This window comes from Somniosus microcephalus, unplaced genomic scaffold, assembly GCF_052327205.1.
Source record: "Somniosus microcephalus isolate GS21.2 unplaced genomic scaffold, FLI_Smic_1.0 unresolved_chr7, whole genome shotgun sequence".
In the NCBI taxonomy this organism is placed as follows: Eukaryota; Metazoa; Chordata; class Chondrichthyes; order Squaliformes; family Somniosidae; genus Somniosus; species Somniosus microcephalus.
This window is the reverse complement of record NW_028225185.1, coordinates 28,440,615-28,460,115: the sequence shown is the minus strand read 5'-3', so window position 1 is coordinate 28,460,115 and position 19,501 is coordinate 28,440,615. Positions and strand designations below refer to the sequence as shown.

The window sequence follows — 19,501 nt, the reverse complement described above, 5'->3', positions numbered from 1 at the left end:
TAACATAAACATAATAAAGAACATAATAAAGTGCATTGGCAGATGTGCAGGCTTTAGAGTTTATTTGTGGAGTTCAGTAGGATGACAGCCCTGGGAAAGAAGCTGTTTTTAATCTGGTCGTACGGGTGTGAATGCATCTGTAGCGTCTCCCAGATGGCAGGAGGGCGAACAGACTGTGGCTGGGGTGGGTAGGGTCTTTGATGATGGACCGTGACCTCCGTAAACAGCGTTTCTGGTATATGTGCTCTATGGTCGGTAGGCGGGTGCCGGTAATGCGTTGGGCAGTTTTGACTACCCGCTGCAGGGCTTTCCGGTCATAGTAGCTACAGCTGCCATACCATACTGTGATACAGTTCGTTAGGATGCTCTCTATTGTGCAGCGGTAAAAGTTAGAGAGGATCAGGGGTGACAGGTTACATCCCTTCAGCCTCCTTAGGAAATATAGGCGCTGCTGGGCCGCCTTCACCAGAGAGGAGGTATTGAGGGACCAGGAGAGGTCTTCTGTGATGTGGACTCCGAGGAACTTGAAGCCCCGCCCTCCGCGGGCTGGAGAGTCTCGAACCAGGGGTCACAGTCTGGATAAGGGGTCGGCCATTTAGGACTGAGAGGAGGAATTTCTTCACTCGGGGTGGTGAATCCTTGGAATTCTCTGCCCCAGAGGGCTGTGGAGGCTAAGTCGTTGAGTATATTCAAGGCTGAGATTGATAGATTTTTGGACTGCAAGAGAGTGGGTGGGAGAGTGGCGCTGAGGTCGAAGATCCGCCATCATATTGAATGGAGGAGCAGGCTCGAGTGGCCATATGCTTGCTGCTATTTTTCATGTTCTTAAATGTGTCGCATTGGCCTCGCAGCCTGGGCTGATGGAGGTGAAGAAGTCCTCCTCCCTCCCAGCCCCAAAGGTGTTTTGGGGCCCGGGCTGCCATTTTGGGGATATTTGACTGCAGGGGGCATAGCGCCTGGTCCTCTCCCTGGCCAGGCAGCCACTCCCAGAAAGGGGAGGGCGCATCACCACACAACAGATGAGAACAGCAGGCGCCCCACCTGATTTCCGCACCCTTCCACCCCTGTCCTGGCGTAGTGAGGCTAATTGCGTAGGGCAAGTCTGACTCCTGCTCTGTGAGGTATGCACTCCCCGTCTTCACCAGACCGTGGTGTCCCTGTGCCTGCTGGGCTGTGATCTGTGATACGCGTGGCCAAAGAAGGCAGGGTACTGAAGGAATCTGGACAAAAACGTTTTCACACAGGGCTATTGGACCAGGAAAGGCTTCACCACAAAGGGCGTTGATGGGGTGCTACTGAGGGAGTGACTGGTTGCACCATTGATGAAAGGGAATTGGATATGGAAAGAATGTAAAAGGAGACGGGGAGTGGGCTTAAAGTAGGAGGGTTGCAGTTGAAGGGCTAGCATAGGTGCTATGGGCTGAACGGTCTTCAGTGCATTAATTTCCACCTGTCGGGGAATCGGGAGGGTTTTTGACTCCTCCTCTGATTACTCCCTCGCTGTTGAGGTCACTCGATCCCTGGTCCCACGACCCCAGCTCGTGGCCATTCTGCAAGACAGGACCATGACTGGGTTAAGCGCCACCGTGCGCTGCACTTCAACATGGTGTGTGGACGAGCTGTGACAGTGCGTCTCACTCTCGTCTCCGAGTCAGAAGGTCGTGGGTACAAGCCCCCACTCGAGAGCCTTAAGCCCCATAAATCAGGCCGACACTCCCAGTACTGAGGGAGCGCCGCACTGTCGGCGGGGCAGTGCTGAGGAAGTGTCGGAGGGGCGGTACTGAGGGAGCGCCGCACTATCGGAGGGGCAGTGCTGAGGGAGCGCCGCACTGTAGGAGGGGCAGTGCTAAGGAAGTGCCGCACTGTCGGAGGGGCGGTACTGAGGGAGCGCCGCACTGTCGGAAGGGCGGTACTGAGGGAGCGTCGCACTGTCGGAGGGGCGGTACTGAGGGAGCGCCGCACTGTCGGAGGGGCGGTACTGAGGGAGCGCCGCACTGTCGGAGGGGCGGTACTGAGGGAGCGCCGCACTGTCGGAGGGGCGGTACTGAGGGAGCGCCGCACTGTCGGAGGGGCAGTGCTGAGGAAGTGCCGCACTGTAGGAGGGGCAGTGCTGAGGGAGCGCCGCACTGTCAGAGGGGCGGTACTGAGGGAGCGCCGCACTGTCGGAGGGACGGTACTGAGGGAGCGCCGCACTGTGGGAGGGGCGGTACTGAGGGAGCGCCGCACTGTGGGAGGGGCGGTACTGAGGGAGCGCCGCACTGTGGGAGGGGCGGTACTGAGGGAGCGCCGCACTGTGGGAGGGGCGGTACTGAGGGAGCGCCGCACTGTCGGAGGGGCGGTACTGAGGGAGCGCCGCACTGTCGGAGGGGCGGTACTGAGGGAGCGCCGCACTGTCGGAGGGGCGGTACTGAGGGAGCGCCGCACTGTCGGAGGGGCGGTACTGAGGGAGCGCCGCACTGTCGGAGGGGCGGTACTGAGGGAGCGCCGCACTGTCGGAGGGGCGGTACTGAGGGAGCGCCGCACTGTCGGAGGGGCGGTACTGAGGGAGCGCCGCACTGTCGGAGGGGCGGTACTGAGGGAGCGCCGCACTGTCGGAGGGGCGGTACTGAGGGAGCGCCGCACTGTCGGAGGGGCGGTACTGAGGGAGCGCCGCACTGTCGGAGGGGCGGTACTGAGGGAGCGCCGCACTGTCGGAGGGGCGGTACTGAGGGAGCGCCGCACTGTCGGAGGGGCGGTACTGAGGGAGCGCCGCACTGCCGGAGGGGCGGTACTGAGTGGAATTTTATACATGTGCGTGTACATATGTTGCTTCCCTGTCCTAAAACTCATAAATATTTCTGGCTGGGAGGGGAAAAAAACAACTGCAGCCTGTCGCTCAGGGCAAATAAAGGCGTTCCGCACCAAACATTTAAAGTTGCTGCAACTGTAATTCAGGACGGATTGGGGTTGGTCTCCCTTTAAGCGGGGGATGTGCTCCGGAGGGGGAAGGGTTGACGTGGCTTCCTGCTTCTCTGAGGGCAGCCGGTAACCCGGAAGTGCTGTCACAGCTGCAACAACAACAGGGAGAAGAGGAACGAGAAGGTGGCGGTGGCGGAGAGAAAGAGTCCGTCTGCGGGCGAGCGGGGGGCGTTGCGCTGTGCGTGGGGGCGGAGGGGTCCAGGCTCGTTGCAATCTGCCCTTTAAACTGGGTCAGCCCTTTAAACTTTCAATCAGAACTTTAAAAATTCCAATCAGCCCTTTAAACTTCCAATCAGGCTTTTCAAGAGCTCGTTGCTCAGGGCTCACGGGGAGCCGGGGGTAATATATCAGCGTGGATAGGAGGCTGGGTTAACGGACCGACAGCAGAGAGCAGGGATAAACGGGACATTTTCCAGGTTGGCAGGCTGTAACTAATGGGAGTGCCGCAATGATCAGTGCTTGGGGGGCCTCAGCTATTCGCAATCTACATCAATGATTTGCATGAAGGGACTGAGTGTAAATGTGTCCAAGTTTGCTGACGATACAAAAGCCAATAAGCTGTGAGGAGGATGCGAAGAGCCTGCAAAGGGACGCAGACCGGTTCAGCGAGTGGGCAGTAAGGTGGCAGATGGAGTATAATGTGAGGTTATTCACTTCGGTATGGAAGAATGGGACAGCAGAGTATTTTTTTTAAATGCAGAGAGACTGAGAAATGTTGGTGTTCAGAGAGATTTGGGTGTCCTCGTGCAAGAAAGACAGAAAGCGAGCATGCAGGTATAGCAAGCAGTAAGGAAGGCAAAAATGGCATGTTGGCCTTTATTGCAAGGGGGGTTGGAGTATAAGAGGGAGGAAGTCTTACTGCAATTGTACAGGGCCTTGGACCTGAGGTGGTGAAAGGCGCTATATAAATGCAGGTTCTCTTTTTTTGCTTTGTATTGTGCAGGGTTCCTGACCGATTTACCGTCATGTCTCAGCAACGGGGTGTGAACAGTCTCCACTTCAACCAAGATCAGAGTAAGTACTGAGGGAGCGCCGCACTGTCGGAGGGGCGGTACTGAGGGAGCGTCGCACTGTCGGAGGGGCGGTACTGAGGGAGCGCCGCACTGTCGGAGGGGCGGTACTGAGGGAGCGCCACACTGTCGGAGGGGCAGTACTGAGGGAGCACCGCACTGTCGGAGGGGCGGTACTGAGGGAGCGCCGCACTGTCGGAGGGGCGGTACTGAGGGAGCGCCGCACTGTCGGAGGGGCGGTACTGAGGGAGCGCCGCACTGTCGGAGGGGCAGTACTGAGGGAGCGCCGCACTGTCGGAGGGGCGGTGCTGAGGGAGCGCCGCACTGTCGGAGGGACAGTACTGAGGGAGCGCCGCACTGCGAATCGTTTAGAGAAATTTGAGAGAGGTGATAGGGTGCTGTATAAAGCCAATTTGTTAAATTTTGTTTGTCCGTTCCTTGTTTGCTGTTCAGAGATACTCACAGACAGTGGACACAGCAAATGCTCTCCAAGTCTGGACTGGAGTTAAATGGATCCCGGCGATGGGAACGCGGGACAGATTTAACCAGCTCTCTTTTGGATCCCCTTCCCCTTTGGCGATCTGTACTGAACCTTGCCATCGAACTGCCCCCACTAAATTTCTCCTCTTCTCCTCCCCCAGGCTGCTTCTGTTCTGCAATGGAGACGGGAGTCCGGATCTATAACGTGGAGCCCCTCATGGAGAAAGGCCACCTCGGTAAGCAGCGGCAGCCGCTCTGCGTGACCGAGGCGCGGGTGCCCCCCCCCCCCCCCAGGAGCGGCGAGGCAGAAGGGACCGTGGAGATTATTTCCAGGTGAAGCCTTCCTGGTCAACCCCGCCAGTCTGCTGCAGGCCGCGGCCTCGTGCCGGCTCAGGGCCTCCATGGCCGCCGCCCGCCCCGCGTGTGCGGATATTCGACTGTGTGGGGCATCGCAGCCGAGCCCGATCCTGCCGCGCAGGTCCGCGGGCTGTCACCGTTCCCGCAGGCATCGCCAGATATCAATCACACTGATTCTCTGCTGCTCCCGATGCGCTGGGGGCCTATATTAATCGCTCAATTTATCCCTAAAACAGATGATCCAGTTATTATCACATTGCTGTCTGTGGGAGCTTGCTGTGCGCAAATTGGCCTGCCGCGTTTGCTACATTACAACAGTGACCACACTTCAAAAAAAATAGTCTGTCACTGGCTTTGCGACCAATGTTCCGTACAATTTGCTTTTGGGACCGCACAATCCATTCAATTTAAAACTTAAGTTTATTTCAATTTAAAAGCTGGCTCGCTGGCTGCGCGGGATCCCTCAGGGTGCAGCGAGGCCGCTACGCTGCGCGGCCATGTATGGGACGTCCTGAGGCGGTGACGGACGCAGCAGAATTACAATTTCTCCCTTTCTACTAATAATCTGTTTCATTCACAAGACCACGATCAGGTGGGCAGCGTGGGACACGTGGAGATGCTACACAGGTCAAACCTGCTGGCCATCGTAGGCGGAGGGAGCAATCCCAAGTTTTCCGAGATCTCAGGTACGCACGGATTCTCAAATCCCGGTTTACATTCAGCTTCGAACTGCTTAAAATTAGTAACAGGATTGCCAGGGTGTTAAGAGACAGGGACACACGGGGTTAGATACAGAGTAAAGCTCCCTCTACACTGTCCCATCAAACACTCCCAGAGCAGGTACAGCATGGGTTAGATACAGAGTAAAGCTCCCTCTACACTGTCCCATCAAACACTCCCAGGGCAGGTACAGCACGGGTTAGATACAGAGTAAAGCTCCCTCTACACTGTCCCATCAAACACTCCCAGGGCAGGTACAGCACGGGTTAGATACAGAGTAAAGCTCCCTCTACACTGTCCCACCAAACACTCCCAGGGCAGGTACAGCATGGGTTAGATACAGAGTAAAGCTCCCTCTACACTGTCCCATCAAACACTCCCGGGGCAGGTACAGCACGGGTTAGATACAGAGTAAAGCTCCCTTTACATGAGTCCTGTGTTGAGTGTGTGTCTCTCCCTCTCTTTTCCATGCAGTGTTAGTGTGGGATGACGCCCGTGAGGGGAAAGAGTCGAAGGAGAAACTCGTCTTGGAGTTCACCTTCACGAAGCCCGTGCTCGCTGTCCGGATGCGACACGACAAGTAAGTCTCCGTGCTTTGCCTCCTTTGAGATGCGTGGCTGTCCCTGAGTGGCCTTCACATCATTCAGTTACTGCGGGACTGCACACTGCGTCTGCGCTCACTCGGAGGCCGAACTCCAAACCATCGTCAACACCTTCACCGAAGCGTACAATAGCATGGGCCTTGCACTAAACATCCGTAAGACAAAGGTCCTCTACCAACCTGTCCCTGCCACACAGTACTGCCCCCCAATTATCAAAATCCACGACAAGGCCTTGGACAACGTGGACCACTTTCCATACCTCGGGAGCCTACTGTCAACAAGGGCAGACGTCGATGACGGAAGTCCAACACCGCCTTCAGTGTGCCAGTGCAGCCTTCGGTCGCCTGAGGAAGAGAGTGTTTGAAGACCAGGCCCTCAAACCCGGCACGAAGCTCATGGTCTACAGAGCAGCAGTGATACCCGCCCTGCTGTATGCCTCAGAGACATGGACCATGTACAGCAGGCACCTCAAAGCACTGGAGAGGTCCCACCAACCCTGCCTCCGCAAGATCCTGCAAATCCATTGGCAGGATAGGCGCACCGACGTCAGTGTTCCCGCTCAGGCCAACATCCCCAGCATCGAAGCTTTGACCACGCTCGATCAGCTCCGATGGACGGGCCACATTGTCCGCATGCCCGATACGAGACTCCCAAAACAAGCGCTCTACTCGGAGCTCCGACACGGCAAGAGAGCCCCAGGTGGGCAGAGGAAACGCTTCAAGGACAACCCTCAAAGCCTCCTTGGAAAAAGTGTAACATCCCCACCGACACCTGGGAATCCCTGGCCCAAGACCGCACAAAGTGGAGGAGAAGCATCCGGGAAGGCGCCGAACACCTCGAGTCTCTTCGCCGGGAGCAAGCGGAAGCCAAGCGCAGGCAGCGCAAGGAGCGCACGTCAACCCAAGCACCCCACCCACCCGCCCCTTCAACCACCGTCTGCCCCACCTGTGACAGAGACTGTAGGTCCCGCATTGGACACACCAGTCACCTGAGAACTCATTTTTAATGTGGAAGCAAGTCATCCTCGGCTCCGAGGGACTGCCTAAGACGAAGAACGTGGGACTCCAGCTCAGCCCCCTTGAGTATGAAGACCTTTCTCCCGTGACATGAGGGGGGGATCACAGCTTAAAGTTCGGTTGCCACTTGCCCCACGAGCGGTGTGATCGAGCCTCGCTGCTCGGTGTTGCTGTCTGAACGTCCCGTGTTGGTGGGGCGAGGTACGATTAGCGTCAGAGGAACGAAAGATTCACATTTCTCCAGCGCCTTTCCCCACCTCAGGACGTCCCAAAGTGCTTCACAGCCAGTGAAGGACTTTTTCTGAAGTGTGGTCACTGTTGAAATGTAGGAAACGCGGCAGCCAATTTGCGCACAGCAAGCTCCCACAAACACCAATGTGATAATGACCAGATCATATGTTGGTTGAGAGATAAGTATTGGTCCCAGGGCACCGGGGAGAACTCCGCCCGCACCCCGCCCTCCCCCCCCACCCCGCTCTTCTTCCAATAGTGGCCGTGGGATCTTTTACATCCACCTGAGAGGGCAGACGGGGCCTCGGTTTAATGTCTCATCCAAAAGTCTCATCTCGTTAGTACCGCCCCTCCGACAGTGCGGCGCTCCCTCAGTACCGCCCCTCCGACAGTGCGGCGCTCCCTCAGTACCGCCCCTCCGACAGTGCGGCGCTCCCTCAGTACCGCCCCTCCCACAGTGCGGCGCTCCCTCAGTACTGCCCCTCCGACAGTGCAGCGCTCCCTCAGCACCGCCCCTCCGACAGTGCGGCGCTCCCTCAGTACCGTCCCTCCGACAGTGCGGCGCTCCCTCAGTACCGTCCCTCCGACAGTGCGGCGCTCCCTTAGTACCGCCCCTCCAACAGTGCGGCGCTCCCTCAGTACCGCCCCTCCGACAGTGCGGCGCTCCCTCAGTACCGCCCCTCCGAAAGTGTGGCGCGCCCTCAGTACCGCTCCTCCAACAGTGCAACGCTCCCTCAGTATCGTCCCTCCGACACTGCGGCGCTCCCTCAGTATTGCTCCATCCAACAGTGCGGCCTAGAGTGCTGGTATGGCTTGAGTCTCTGGAGTGGGGGCTCGGACCCGCGACCTTCTGACTCGGAGGAGAGAGAGTGAGACCAAGTGATCCCGGGCCAGGGGCAAGTGGTCAGAGGTCGTTCGGACTGTATCAGGATTGCTCCGCCTTTAAGTCCCCTTATTTTCTCCCTTCTGAATTGCAGGATTATCATCGTGCTGTGCCACAGGATCTACGTGTACACGTTCCCGGACAACCCCACCAAGCTGTTTGAGTTCGACACCCGGGAGAACACGAAAGGTAGCGACCGGCGACCCACAGCCCTGCGCACGGGGGTCAGAGGGCGAAGTTTAATTGGGAACCGGCGTTGGTTTGCAGTGCGGGGCTGCTCGTTAGAAATCTAGCCACAATCTGTTACTCTCTCCCTGCCCGCCCCTTCCAAAAAAGGCTGTGGTTACTGTGGGAGAATTGGAGGGAAATCTAACGGAGAGGATTTCGAATGTTGCACTCGTTCCAGGAGCGGACCCCATTCACCGGAACGACACCAGGGGGCTGAAGGGGTTAAATCCCGAGGACATGCTGCACAGACTGGGCTTGTGTTCCCTTGAGTGTAGAAGATTAAGGGGCGATCTGATCGAGGTGTTTGAGATGATTAAAGGATTCGATCGAGAGAGAAACTATTTCCTCTGGTGGGGGGAGTCCAGAACCTTCAAATTAGAGCCAGGCCGTTCAGGGGTGATGTCAGGAAGCACTTCTTCACACAAAGGGTGGTGGGAATCTGGAACTCTCCCCCCCAAAGAGCTGTTGAGGCTGGGGGTCAATTGGAAATTTCAAAACTGAGATCAATAGATTTTTGTTGGGTGAGGGGATTGAGGGTTATGGAACCAAGGTGGGTGGATTGAGTTACGATACAGATCAGCCGTGATCTCACTGAATGGTGGAACAGGTTCGAGGGGCTGAACGGCCTCCTCCTGTTCCTAATGTAACAGGTTCGAGGGGCTGAATGGCCTCCTCCTGTTCCTAATGTAACAGGCTCGAGGGGCTGAATGGCCTCCTCCTGTTCCTAATGTAACAGGCTCGAGGGGGCTGAACGGCCTCCTCCTGTTCCTAATGTAACAGGCTCGAGGGGGCTGAACGGCCTCCTCCTGTTCCTAATGTAACAGGTTCGAGGGGCTGAATGGCCTCCTCCTGTTCCTAATGTAACAGGCTCGAGGGGCTGAATGGCCTCCTCCTGTTCCTAATGTAACAGGCTCGAGGGGGCTGAACGGCCTCCTCCTGTTCCTAATGTAACAGGCTCGAGGGGCTGAACGGCCTCCTCCTGTTCCTAATGTAACAGGTTCGAGGGGCTGAACGGCCTCCTCCTGTTCCTAATGTAACAGGCTCAAGGGGCTGAACGGCCTCCTCCTGTTCCTAATGTAACAGGCTCGAGGGGCTGAATGGCCTCCTCCTGTTCCTAATGTAACAGGCTCGAGGGGGCTGAATGGCCTCCTCCTGTTCCTAATGTAACAGGCTCGAGGGGCTGAACGGCCTCCTCCTGTTCCTAATGTAACAGGCTCGAGGGGCTGAATGGCCTCTTACTGTTCCTAATGTAACAGGCTCGAGGGGCTGAATGGCCTCCTCCTGTTCCTAATGTAACAGGCTCGAGGGGCTTAACGGCCTCCTCCTGTTCCTAATGTAACAGGCTCGAGGGGCTGAACGGCCTCCTCCTGTTCCTAATGTAACAGGTTCGAGGGGCTGAACGGCCTCCTCCTGTTCCTAATGTAACAGGCTCGAGGGGGCTGAATGGCCTCCTCCTGTTCCTAATGTAACAGGCTCGAGGGGGCTGAACGGCCTCCTCCTGTTCCTAATGTAACAGGATCGAGGGGGCTGAATGGCCTCCTCCTGTTCCTAATGTAACAGGTTCAAGGGGCTGAACGGCCTCCTCCTGTTCCTAATGTAACAGGCTCGAGGGGCTGAATGGCCTCCTCCTGTTCCTAATGTAACAGGCTCGAGGGGGCTGAACGGCCTCCTCCTGTTCCTAATGTAACAGGCTCGAGGGGGCTGAATGGCCTCCTCCTGTTCCTAATGTAACAGGTTCAAGGGGCTGAACGGCCTCCTCCTGTTCCTAATGTAACAGGCTCGAGGGGGCTGAACGGCCTCCTCCTGTTCCTAATGTAACAGGCTCGAGGGGCTGAACAGCCTCCTCCTGTTCCTAATGTAATAGGCTCGAGGGGGCTGAACGGCCTCCTCCTGTTCCTAATGTAACAGGCTCGAGGGGGCTGAACGGCCTCCTCCTGTTCCTAATGTAACAGGCTCGAGGGGCTGAACGGCCTCCTCCTGTTCCTAATGTAACAGGCTCGAGGGGCTTAACGGCCTCCTCCTGTTCCTAATGTAACAGGCCCGAGGGGCTGAATGGCCTCCTCCTGTTCCTACTATCGGAAGGGAATAAGCTAGCCACGGAAAGAGCGACAGCCAAGATTCAGTCGAGAGGTGTCAGGCCGAGAACGAGAGGTTAAAGTTAAAAAAAAAGAGGCTGAGACGGAGGATTCTGGGAGAATCGAATCGCGGTTTTCCAAGGTCTGAAAGGTTTTGATAGTGAGCGATTGTTCCGATTGGTTGGTGGATCAGTAGCGAGCGGGCGCTGGAGGATTGAAGGGGGGTGTAGTTAGAACCTAGGGCAATTCGAACAGGGGTGCTTCACTGCCTCATTAACGGGGCCCCTGAGGCCGGGGGGGGAGGGGGCGAAGATCGTTTACAAAGGGGAATGGGATCAGTGTTTGAAAAAGTGTTTTGTAAAAGGGGCGGGGAAGATGAGAGCGGAGCCGAGGGCCTCCGGAGGGCGAGCTAGCACAGGCGCCGCTGCGATGGGCTGAATGGCCTCCTTGTGTGCTGCTGATCGACTCGGAGGAACGTGGATGCGAGGGAGAGGAGACGAGTGAACGCTGGAGACTCGCAGCAGGGCAGTCGACCTCGAGGGAGGGTGTGGTGGGGGGGGGCCAGGTGGGAGACGAATCTCAGGCGTGTGGGCTTTGAGCGGAGACACTGTATGATTGATTGGCAGCGATGTGGACACTGTGCCAAGTTAAACCGTTGACCGGAGGATGAGGGGGGTGGGATTGCCTTGAGGACCCAGGTGTGAGGCCGGCTGCTCGACTACTGGGGGCATCACGCCGGGTGTGAGACCCGCTCGCTCGGCACGGGCGGCCCAGGGACGGAGCCTGGGCCTTTCCCACTCTGGGCGTGCGGGGCTCAGTCCCACACCGGCGGGGGACTGTGGCTGGGCCTGCGGTGTTGCTGACGAGCCGGGGAAGGGGGGAGCCCGGGGTCGGCCGTCCGGTGTCGCGCTGTTGGACTCTGAGATCTTGTGTCTGGTTACAGGTCTGTGCGACCTGTGCCCGAGCGTGGAGAGGCAGCTCCTCATCTTCCCCGGACACAAGTGCGGGAGCCTTCAGCTCGTGGTAAGTGAGGTTGGGACCCCCCGCCCTGCCCACTCTCACCCCTTTCCCTCCCCTCCCCTCTCCACCCTCACCCCTTCCTCTCCCCTCTCCCTCTCCACCCTCACCCCTTCCCCTCTCCCTCTCCCTCTCCACCCTCACCCCTCCCCTCTCCACCCTCACCCCTCCCCTCTCCACCCTCACCCTGACCACCCTCACCCCTCCCCCCACCCTGCCCACCCTCACCTTCACCCCTTGCCCTCCCCTCTCCCTCTCCACTCTCACCCCCTCCCCTCACCACTCTCACCTCTCCCCTCTCCCTCTCCACTCTCACCCCTTCCCCTCTCCTGTCCACCCTCACCCCTCCCCTCCCCTCTCCACCCTCACCTCTTCCTCTCCCCTCTCCTCTCCACCCTCACCCCTCCCCTCTCCCTCTCCACCCTCACCCCGTCCCCTCCCCTCATCCTCTCTACCCTCACCCCTTCCCCTCTCCCTTTCCACCCTCACCCCATCCCCTCCCCTCATCCTCTCCACCCTCATCCCTTCCCGTCTCCCCCTCACTTCCTCATCCCACCCCATCCCCCTCACATTCCACCCTCCATATACTTGAGCTCATCCAAAACTCTGCTGGCCCGAGTCCTAACTCGCACCGAGTCCCGTTCACCCATCACCCCTACTGACCTACATCGGCTCCCGGTCCGGCGACGCCTCGATTTCAAAATTCTCATCCTTGTTTTCAAATCCCTCCGCGGCCTCCTCGCTCCTCCCTATCGCTGTAACCTCCTCCAGCCCCTACAACCCTCCGAGAGCTCTGCGCTCCTCCAATTCCGGCCTCTTGCGCACCCCTCCGATTTTGGCGACCGCGCCAGGGCCCCAAGCTCTGGAATTCCCTCCCTAAACCTCTCCGCTTCTCTCTCTCCTCCTTTAAGACGCTCCTTAAAACTGACCTCATTGACCGAGCTTTTGGTCACCTGCCCCTAATATCTCCTCATGTGGCTCGCGGTCAGATTTACTCTCCAGTGAAACGACTTGGGATGTTAAAGGCGCTATATAAATGCGGGTTGTTGATGGGAGTTCTGCTCTGTGCACTTTTGAACCATCGCGTCAAGGTTTGTGACCCGGGGGAATCCCAACCTGGGGAGGGGCACAGAGGTGGGGGTATGGGGCGATACCAGGGAGAGAGAATCTCGGGGAAATGGGCAGAACTGGGCGAGCTGCAGGACCTGAGAAATTAGCCCGACCACACGCGCCCCCCTGCCTCCCCACACCCCCCCCCCCCCACAACTGGCCATTCCACATTCACCAGCTTAGAAGCCGCTGCTCGACTATGTGGGGCATCGCGGAGCGAGGCTGTTCCTGCCTCCTTGCCTGATTGGATAGCAATCGGGGCTCGGGGAGGGGGGGAGTGAAGGAGGGTGAGGAACCCTGCCTGATTTCTCCACCAATCCCCCCGCCCCGCCGCTCCCCTTTTCCTAGCCCAAGGGCCCCTGCCCCTTCTACTGCCCTCCCCCCGAGAGTTTTAAGATGGAGCGAACCTTGGGGGCACTGGGCGGGAAGGGAACGGACGAGTTAATCCTTAAAATGGAAAAATTTGCAAGACTTTGGGGAAAGAGCAGGGGGGGAGTGGGATTAATTGGAGAGCTGGTTCAAAGAGCTGGCACAGGAACGATGGGCCAAATGGCTGTGATTGTAAGTCTCTCTGTGTGTTTGGCTCCTAGGATTTGTCGAACACTAAACCCGGCACCTCCTCGGCCCCCTTCACCATCAACGCCCACCAGAGCGAGATCGCCTGCATCGCCCTCAATCAACAAGGCAATGTCGTCGCTTCCGCTTCCAAGAAGGTATCGGCGGGAGAGCGAGCAGCTCCAGAGACGGGCCTCGCCCGACGGCGCGCCCACCAGATCCTCGACTGTCGCCCCTCCCTGCAACCGCCCGGGGACACTGACTCCGCTGGGGGGCGGCTTCCTGCCTCCACCAGCTGGCTGTCCAGTGCGAGGCCCAGGAGGATATTTGATCACACTCACACACTCGCACTCTCACACACACTCGCGCACTCTCCTGCGCACTCTCCCGCGCACTCTCTCGCGCACTCTCTCACACTCTCACACACTCTCTCTCTCGTGCACTCTCACACTCTCTCTCTCACTCTCTCTCACACACTCTCACACACTCTCTCTCACACTCTCTCACACACTCTCTCTCACACACTCTCTCACACTCACTCTCTCTCACACACTCTCGCACTCTCTCTCCGCACTCTCAATTTCAATTCAATTCAATTCAAATCGCTTTATTGGCATGACAAGTTACATCTTATGTTGCCAAAGCATCGAAAAACATTCATGTTTGTACACAAAAATACAGATCTATCCATACTCTCTCTTGCTCTCTCTCTCGCTCGCTCTCGCACTCTCTCTCTCGCACTCTCTCTCTCGCACTCTCTCTCTCGCACTCTCTCTCTCGCACTCTCTCTCATGCACTCTCTCTCTCACGCACTCTCTCACGCACTCACACGACAGATCCGTTTCACATCTGTGCGTTCAGTTCCGAGGAGAGCAGGAATCGGCGAGGGTCCCAACGGTGAATGCGTGAGAGGAGCGACAGACGGGGAGGCGGACGCGATGCACCTCCCCGCCCCCCCGGTCGAACAGCCCGCTGACGCTCACTGCCGAGAATGGCGAGCTGAGCGAGGTCGCGGAGTGCGGGGGGGGTCTCGCTGGCGAAGGAGGGGAGGCCGGGTGGGCCGGGGAAGGAGGCCGTCGCCCTGGGGGAGTGGAGCGGGGAGTTGTGTGAAGCCTCCCGCAGTCGCAGGTCACAGTCTCCCGTTGTGTTTTACAGGGCACTCTGATCCGGCTGTTCGACACCCAGACCAAGGAGAAGCTGGTGGAACTGAGGAGGGGCACGGACCCCGCCACCCTGTACTGGTGAGAAAGGGCGGCCTTGGATGAATATTCGGGCTGCGGGGAAAGTGCAGGGGGAAGCGGTGACCTAAGAAAACTACTAGGCACTTGGTCTAAGCGTTAAACAAGGCTTTAATCAACTGTTTTACAACATGGAGATCGAGTTGTGTCCTTCAATCGTTCCTGTTAAGGAATGTCCTGAGCAAGCTGGGCCCGTGCCTGAGTATTTATACTCTCCCTGGACAGCGCCACCCGCAGGCCGCCCAGTTTTATTTCATAAGTAATTTCCCATGAATGACCAGATTCATATCGAGCGGGATTAATCGGACAGCTCCTTCAAGGAGCCAGCACAGGCGCGATGGGCCGAGTGGGATCCTCCTGTGCTGTGCGGTTCTGCGATATCTGACCTGCCGGGATCGGCGCCCACCCGGAGCTGTCCCCTGAGGGCGGGAGGGAAGGAGAAGTCATTCTGGAGCGCGGTCCCGGGATTTATTTAATTTATTCATTTTCATTTCCTGATTGGCAAGATGTAACGAGTGGTGTGCCACAGGGTTCAGTGCCGGGGCCTCAACTTTTTTACAATTCATAGAAATGACACGGAAGAAGGGACCGAAGGTCTGGTGGCTAAATCTGCTGATGACACAAAGATAGGTAGGAAAGTAAATTGTGAAGAGGACATAAGGAGGCTACAAAACGATATGGATAGGTTAAGTGAGCGGGCAAAGATCTGGCAGATGGAGTATAATGTGGGAAAATGTGAAGTTGTCCATTTTGACAGGAAGAATAAAAAAGAAGCATGTTATCTCAATGGGGCCGAGTGGCCTGCTCCTGCTCCTAATTCTTATGTTCGTATTTTTTTATTCAATCGTGGGATGTGGGCGTCGCTGGCAAGGCCGGCATTTATTGCCCATCCCTAGTCGCCCTCGAGAAGGTGGTGGTGAGCCGCCTCCTTGAACCGCTGCAGTCCCGTGCGGTGAAGGTGCTCCCACAGCGCTGTTAGGGAGGGAGTTCCAGGATTTTGACCCAGCGACGATGAAGGAACGGCCGATATATTTCCAAGTCAGGGTGGTGTGTGTGACTCGGAGGGGAACTTGGAGGTGGCGGTGTTCCCGTGCGCCTGCTGCCCTTGTCCTTCCAGGTGGAAGAGGTCGCGGGTTTGGGAGGTGCTGCCGAAGAAGCCTTGGCGAGTTGCTGCAGTGCATCTTGTCGATGGTACACACTGCAGCCACGGTGCGCCGGTGGTGGAGGGAGTGAATGTTTAAGGTGGTGGACGGGGTGCCGATCGAGCGGGCTGCTTTGTCCTGGATGGTGTCGAGCTTCGCGAGTGTTGTTGGAGCTGCAACTCATCCAGGCAAGTGGAGAGTGTTCCATCACACTCCTGACTTGTGCCTTGTAGATGGTGGAAAGGCTTTGGGGAGTCAGGAGGTGAGACACTCGCCGCAGAATACCCAGCCTCTGACCTGCTCTTGTAGCCACAGTATTTATGTGGCTGGTCCAGTTAAGTTTCTGGTCAATGGTGACCCCCCCAGGATGTTGATGGTGGGGGATTCGGCGATGGTAATGCTGTTGAATGTCAAGGGGCGGTGGTTAGACTCTCGCTTAGAGTCATAGTCATCGAGTCATAGAGTTATACAGCACAGAAAGAGGCCCTTCGGCCCATCGTGTCCGCGCCGGCCATCAAGCCCCGTCTATTCTAATCCCATTTTCCAGCACTTGGTCTGTAGCCTTGTATGCTATGGCGTTTCAAGTGCTCATCTAAATGCTTCTTGAATGTTGTGAGGGTTCCTGCCTCTACCACCCTTTCAGGCAGTGAGTTCCAGATTCCAACTGCCCTCTGGGTGAAAAAGTTTTTCCTCAAATCCCCTCTAAACCTCCTGCCCCTTACCTTGAAACTATGCCCCCTGGTTATTGACCCCTCGACTAAGGGGCAAAGTTCCTTTCTATCTATGCCACTCGTAATTTTGTACACCTCAATCAGGTCCCCCCCTCAGCCTTCTCTGCTCTAAGGAAAACAACCCCAGCCTGTCCAGTCTCTCTTCATAGCTGAAGTGCTCCAGCCCAGGTAACATCCCGGTGAATCTCCTCTGCACCCTCTCCAATGCAATCACATCCTTCCTATAGTGTGGCGACCAGAACTGCACACAGTATTCCAGCTGTGGCCTAACTAGCGTTTTGTACAGCTCCATCATAACCTCCCTGTTCTTATATTCTATGCCTCGGCTAATGAAGGCAAGTATCCCAAGCTTGTTGGAGACAGTCATTGCCTGGCACTTGTGTGGTGCGAATGTTACCTGCCACTTATCAGCCCGAGCCAGAACGTCGTCCAGGTCTTGCTGCACGCGGGCATGGACTGCTTCATTATCTGAGGAGTTGTGAATGGCGCTGACGGTGATTCTCCCTCCTTGTATCTGTAGCATTAACTTCAGCCACGACTCGTCCTTTCTCTGTGCATCAAGTGACAAGGGAACCGTCCACGTCTTCGCCCTCAAGGACACCAAGTTAAACCGCAGATCGGCGTAAGTCACTCGCTCCGCAGCGGGCGATGGGACACGGACACCGCGGGGGGGGGGTGCGGGGTGGTGGGGAGGGAGTTACGTCGAGGGGCTGCGGCACACCCCAAGTGGCCAGCGCGCGCTCTGCTCTCGCGGGTGTCGGCGTGAGGAGCGCGAGACTTTTTAACGCCATTTTTTTTTGGTAACTTTATTCGGCAGGCTGGCGAGAGTGGGCAAAGTGGGCCCAGTGATCGGGCAGTACGTGGATTCACAGTGGAGTTTGGCCAGTTTCACCGTGCCGGCAGAGTGCGCCTGCATCTGCGCCTTCGGGAAGAATACCTCCAAGAACGTCAACTCAGTGATAGGTACGGAGGACGCGGGGGGGAGACCGGGGAGAACGCCCCCCTGCTCTTCTTCCAACAGCGGTTGTGGGATCTTTTACATCCACCAGAGAGGGCAGACGGGGCCTCGGATTTAACGTCTCATCCAAAAGACGGCACCTCCAACAGTGCGGCGCTCCCTCAGTACCGCCCCTCCGACAGTGCGGCGCTCCCTCGGTACCGCCCCTCCGACAGAGCGGCGCTCCCTCGGTACCGCCCCTCCGACAGAGCGGCGCTACCTCGGTACCGCCCCTCCGACGGTGCGGCGCTCCCTCGGTACCGCCCCTCCGACGGTGCGGCGCTCCCTCGGTACCGCCCCTCCGACGGTGCGGCGCTCCCTCGGTACCGCCCCTCCGACGGTGCGGCGCTCCCTCGGTACCGCCCCTCCGACGGTGCGGCGCTCCCTCGGTACCGCCCCTCCGACGGTGCGGCGCTCCCTCGGTACCGCCCCTCCGACGGTGCGGCGCTCCCTCGGTACCGCCCCTCCGACGGTGCGGCGCTCCCTCGGTACCGCCCCTCCGACGGTGCGGCGCTCCCTCGGTACCGCCCCTCCGACGGTGCGGCGCTCCCTCGGTACCGCCCCTCCGACGGTGCGGCGCTCCCTCGGTACCGCCCCTCCGACGGTGCGGCGCTCCCTCGGTACCGCCCCTCCGACGGTGCGGCGCTCCCTCGGTACCGCCCCTCCGACGGTGCGGCGCTCCCTCGGTACCGCCCCTCCGACGGTGCGGCGCTCCCTCGGTACCGCCCCTCCGACGGTGCGGCGCTCCCTCGGTACCGCCCCTCCGACGGTGCGGCGCTCCCTCGGTACCGCCCCTCCGACGGTGCGGCGCTCCCTCGGTACCGCCCCTCCGACGGTGCGGCGCTCCCTCGGTACCGCCCCTCCGACGGTGCGGCGCTCCCTCAGCGAGACCCAGACCCTTTGAGCTGACGATCTCCCCTCTCCTTGGTGAACACCTGCTAGCCGTGTGGGGCGGGAGGGTGCGGGTGAGAGGGGGGCTTCCTCGCCCCACACCCCACTTGACGTCGATCCGATCTCCGTCTTCTAACCTCCTCTTTCCTCCCCCTCCAGCGATCTGTGTTGACGGAACTTTCCACAAGTACGTTTTCACTCCGGACGGGAACTGCAACCGTGAGGCTTTCGACGTCTACCTGGACATCTGTGACGACGATGATTTCTAGAACACGCCCTAGGACCCTCGACACCCATCCCCCCCCCCCCCACCAACCCCCCACTCCCCCCCCCCCCGCACTGTGTCAACAGCAGCTACTCGAAGGATTGATGTGAAATGCAGAAAGACACACGGAGGGGGACGACAGCTCGACGATGCCAGCCACGACCGACGTCTCCTTGACTGTCTGGGGTCCTACGACAAGTGGGCTTGTAGAGGGAGCTTTACTCTGTATCTAACCCGTGCTGTTCCTGCCCTGGGAGTGTTTGATGGGACAGTGTAGAGGGAGCTTTACTCTGTATCTAACCCGTGCTGTACCTGCCCTGGGAGTGTTTGATGGGACAGTGTAGAGGGAGCTTTACTCTGTATCTAACCCGTGCTGTACCTGCCCTGGGAGTGTTTGATGGGACAGTGTAGAGGGAGCTTTACTCTGTATCTAACCCGTGCTGTTCCTGCCCTGGGAGTGTTTGATGGGACAGTGCAGAGGGAGCTTTACTCTGTATCTAACCCGTGCTGCACCTGCCCTGGGAGTGTTTGATGGGACAGTGTAGAGGGAGCTTTACTCTGTATCTAACCCCGTGCTGCACCTGCCCTGGGAGTGTTTGATGGGACAGTGTAGAGGGAGCTTTACTCTGTATCTAACCCGTGCTGTACCTGTCCTGGGAGTGTTTGATGGGACAGTGTAGAGGGAGCTTTACTCTGTATCTAACCCCGTGCTGCACCTGCCCTGGGAGTGTTTGATGGGACAGTGTAGAGGGAGCTTTACTCTGTATCTAACCCGTGCTGTACCTGCCCTGGGAGTGTTTGATGGGACAGTGTAGAGGGAGCTTTACTCTGTATCTAACCCCGTGCTGTACCTGCCCTGGGAGTGTTTGATGGGGTCAGTGTAGAGGGAGCTTTACTCTGTATCTAACCTGTGCTGTACCTGCCCTGGGAGTGTTTGATGGGACAGTGTAGAGGGAGCTTTACTCTGTATCTAACCTGTGCTGTACCTGCCCTGG

General features: G+C 58.0%; 1 protein-coding gene across 4 annotated transcripts; it reads left to right on the top strand.

Moving 5' to 3' along the window:
• Nucleotides 1–3,010: 3,010 nt before the first annotated feature.
• On the top strand, nucleotides 3,011–19,223 carry wdr45 (WD repeat domain 45). 4 transcript variants are annotated; one of them, XM_085978837.1, is made up of 12 exons: nucleotides 3,011–3,081; nucleotides 3,902–3,972; nucleotides 4,610–4,684; nucleotides 5,387–5,491; nucleotides 6,000–6,105; nucleotides 8,352–8,446; nucleotides 11,504–11,583; nucleotides 13,278–13,400; nucleotides 14,398–14,483; nucleotides 16,874–16,975; nucleotides 17,171–17,316; nucleotides 18,401–19,223. In XM_085978837.1, exons 2-12 carry the CDS (start codon nucleotides 3,924–3,926, stop codon nucleotides 18,508–18,510), a joined length of 1,077 nt encoding a protein of 358 aa, XP_085834963.1. In that variant the 5' UTR covers nucleotides 3,011–3,081; nucleotides 3,902–3,923; the 3' UTR covers nucleotides 18,511–19,223. The 4 variants fall into 4 exon arrangements, with proteins under 4 accessions (XP_085834963.1, XP_085834964.1, XP_085834962.1 ...); XM_085978838.1 differs by having other exon boundaries at nucleotides 3,036–3,103; XM_085978836.1 differs by lacking the exon at nucleotides 3,011–3,081 and adding an exon at nucleotides 3,097–3,188.
• Nucleotides 19,224–19,501: the final 278 nt, after the last annotated feature.

Bases quoted from the DNA above. Each gene is read 5' to 3' on its own strand.
- wdr45 (XM_085978835.1), top strand. From the start codon at position 3,867: ATGCAGGTTCTCTTTTTTTGCTTTGTATTGTGCAGGGTTCCTGACCGA. The intron at 13,401-14,397 runs GTATCGGCGGGA...TGTGTTTTACAG, and splicing joins TCGCTTCCGCTTCCAAGAAG to GGCACTCTGATCCGGCTGTT. The intron at 14,484-16,873 runs GTGAGAAAGGGC...TTGTATCTGTAG, and splicing joins GACCCCGCCACCCTGTACTG to CATTAACTTCAGCCACGACT.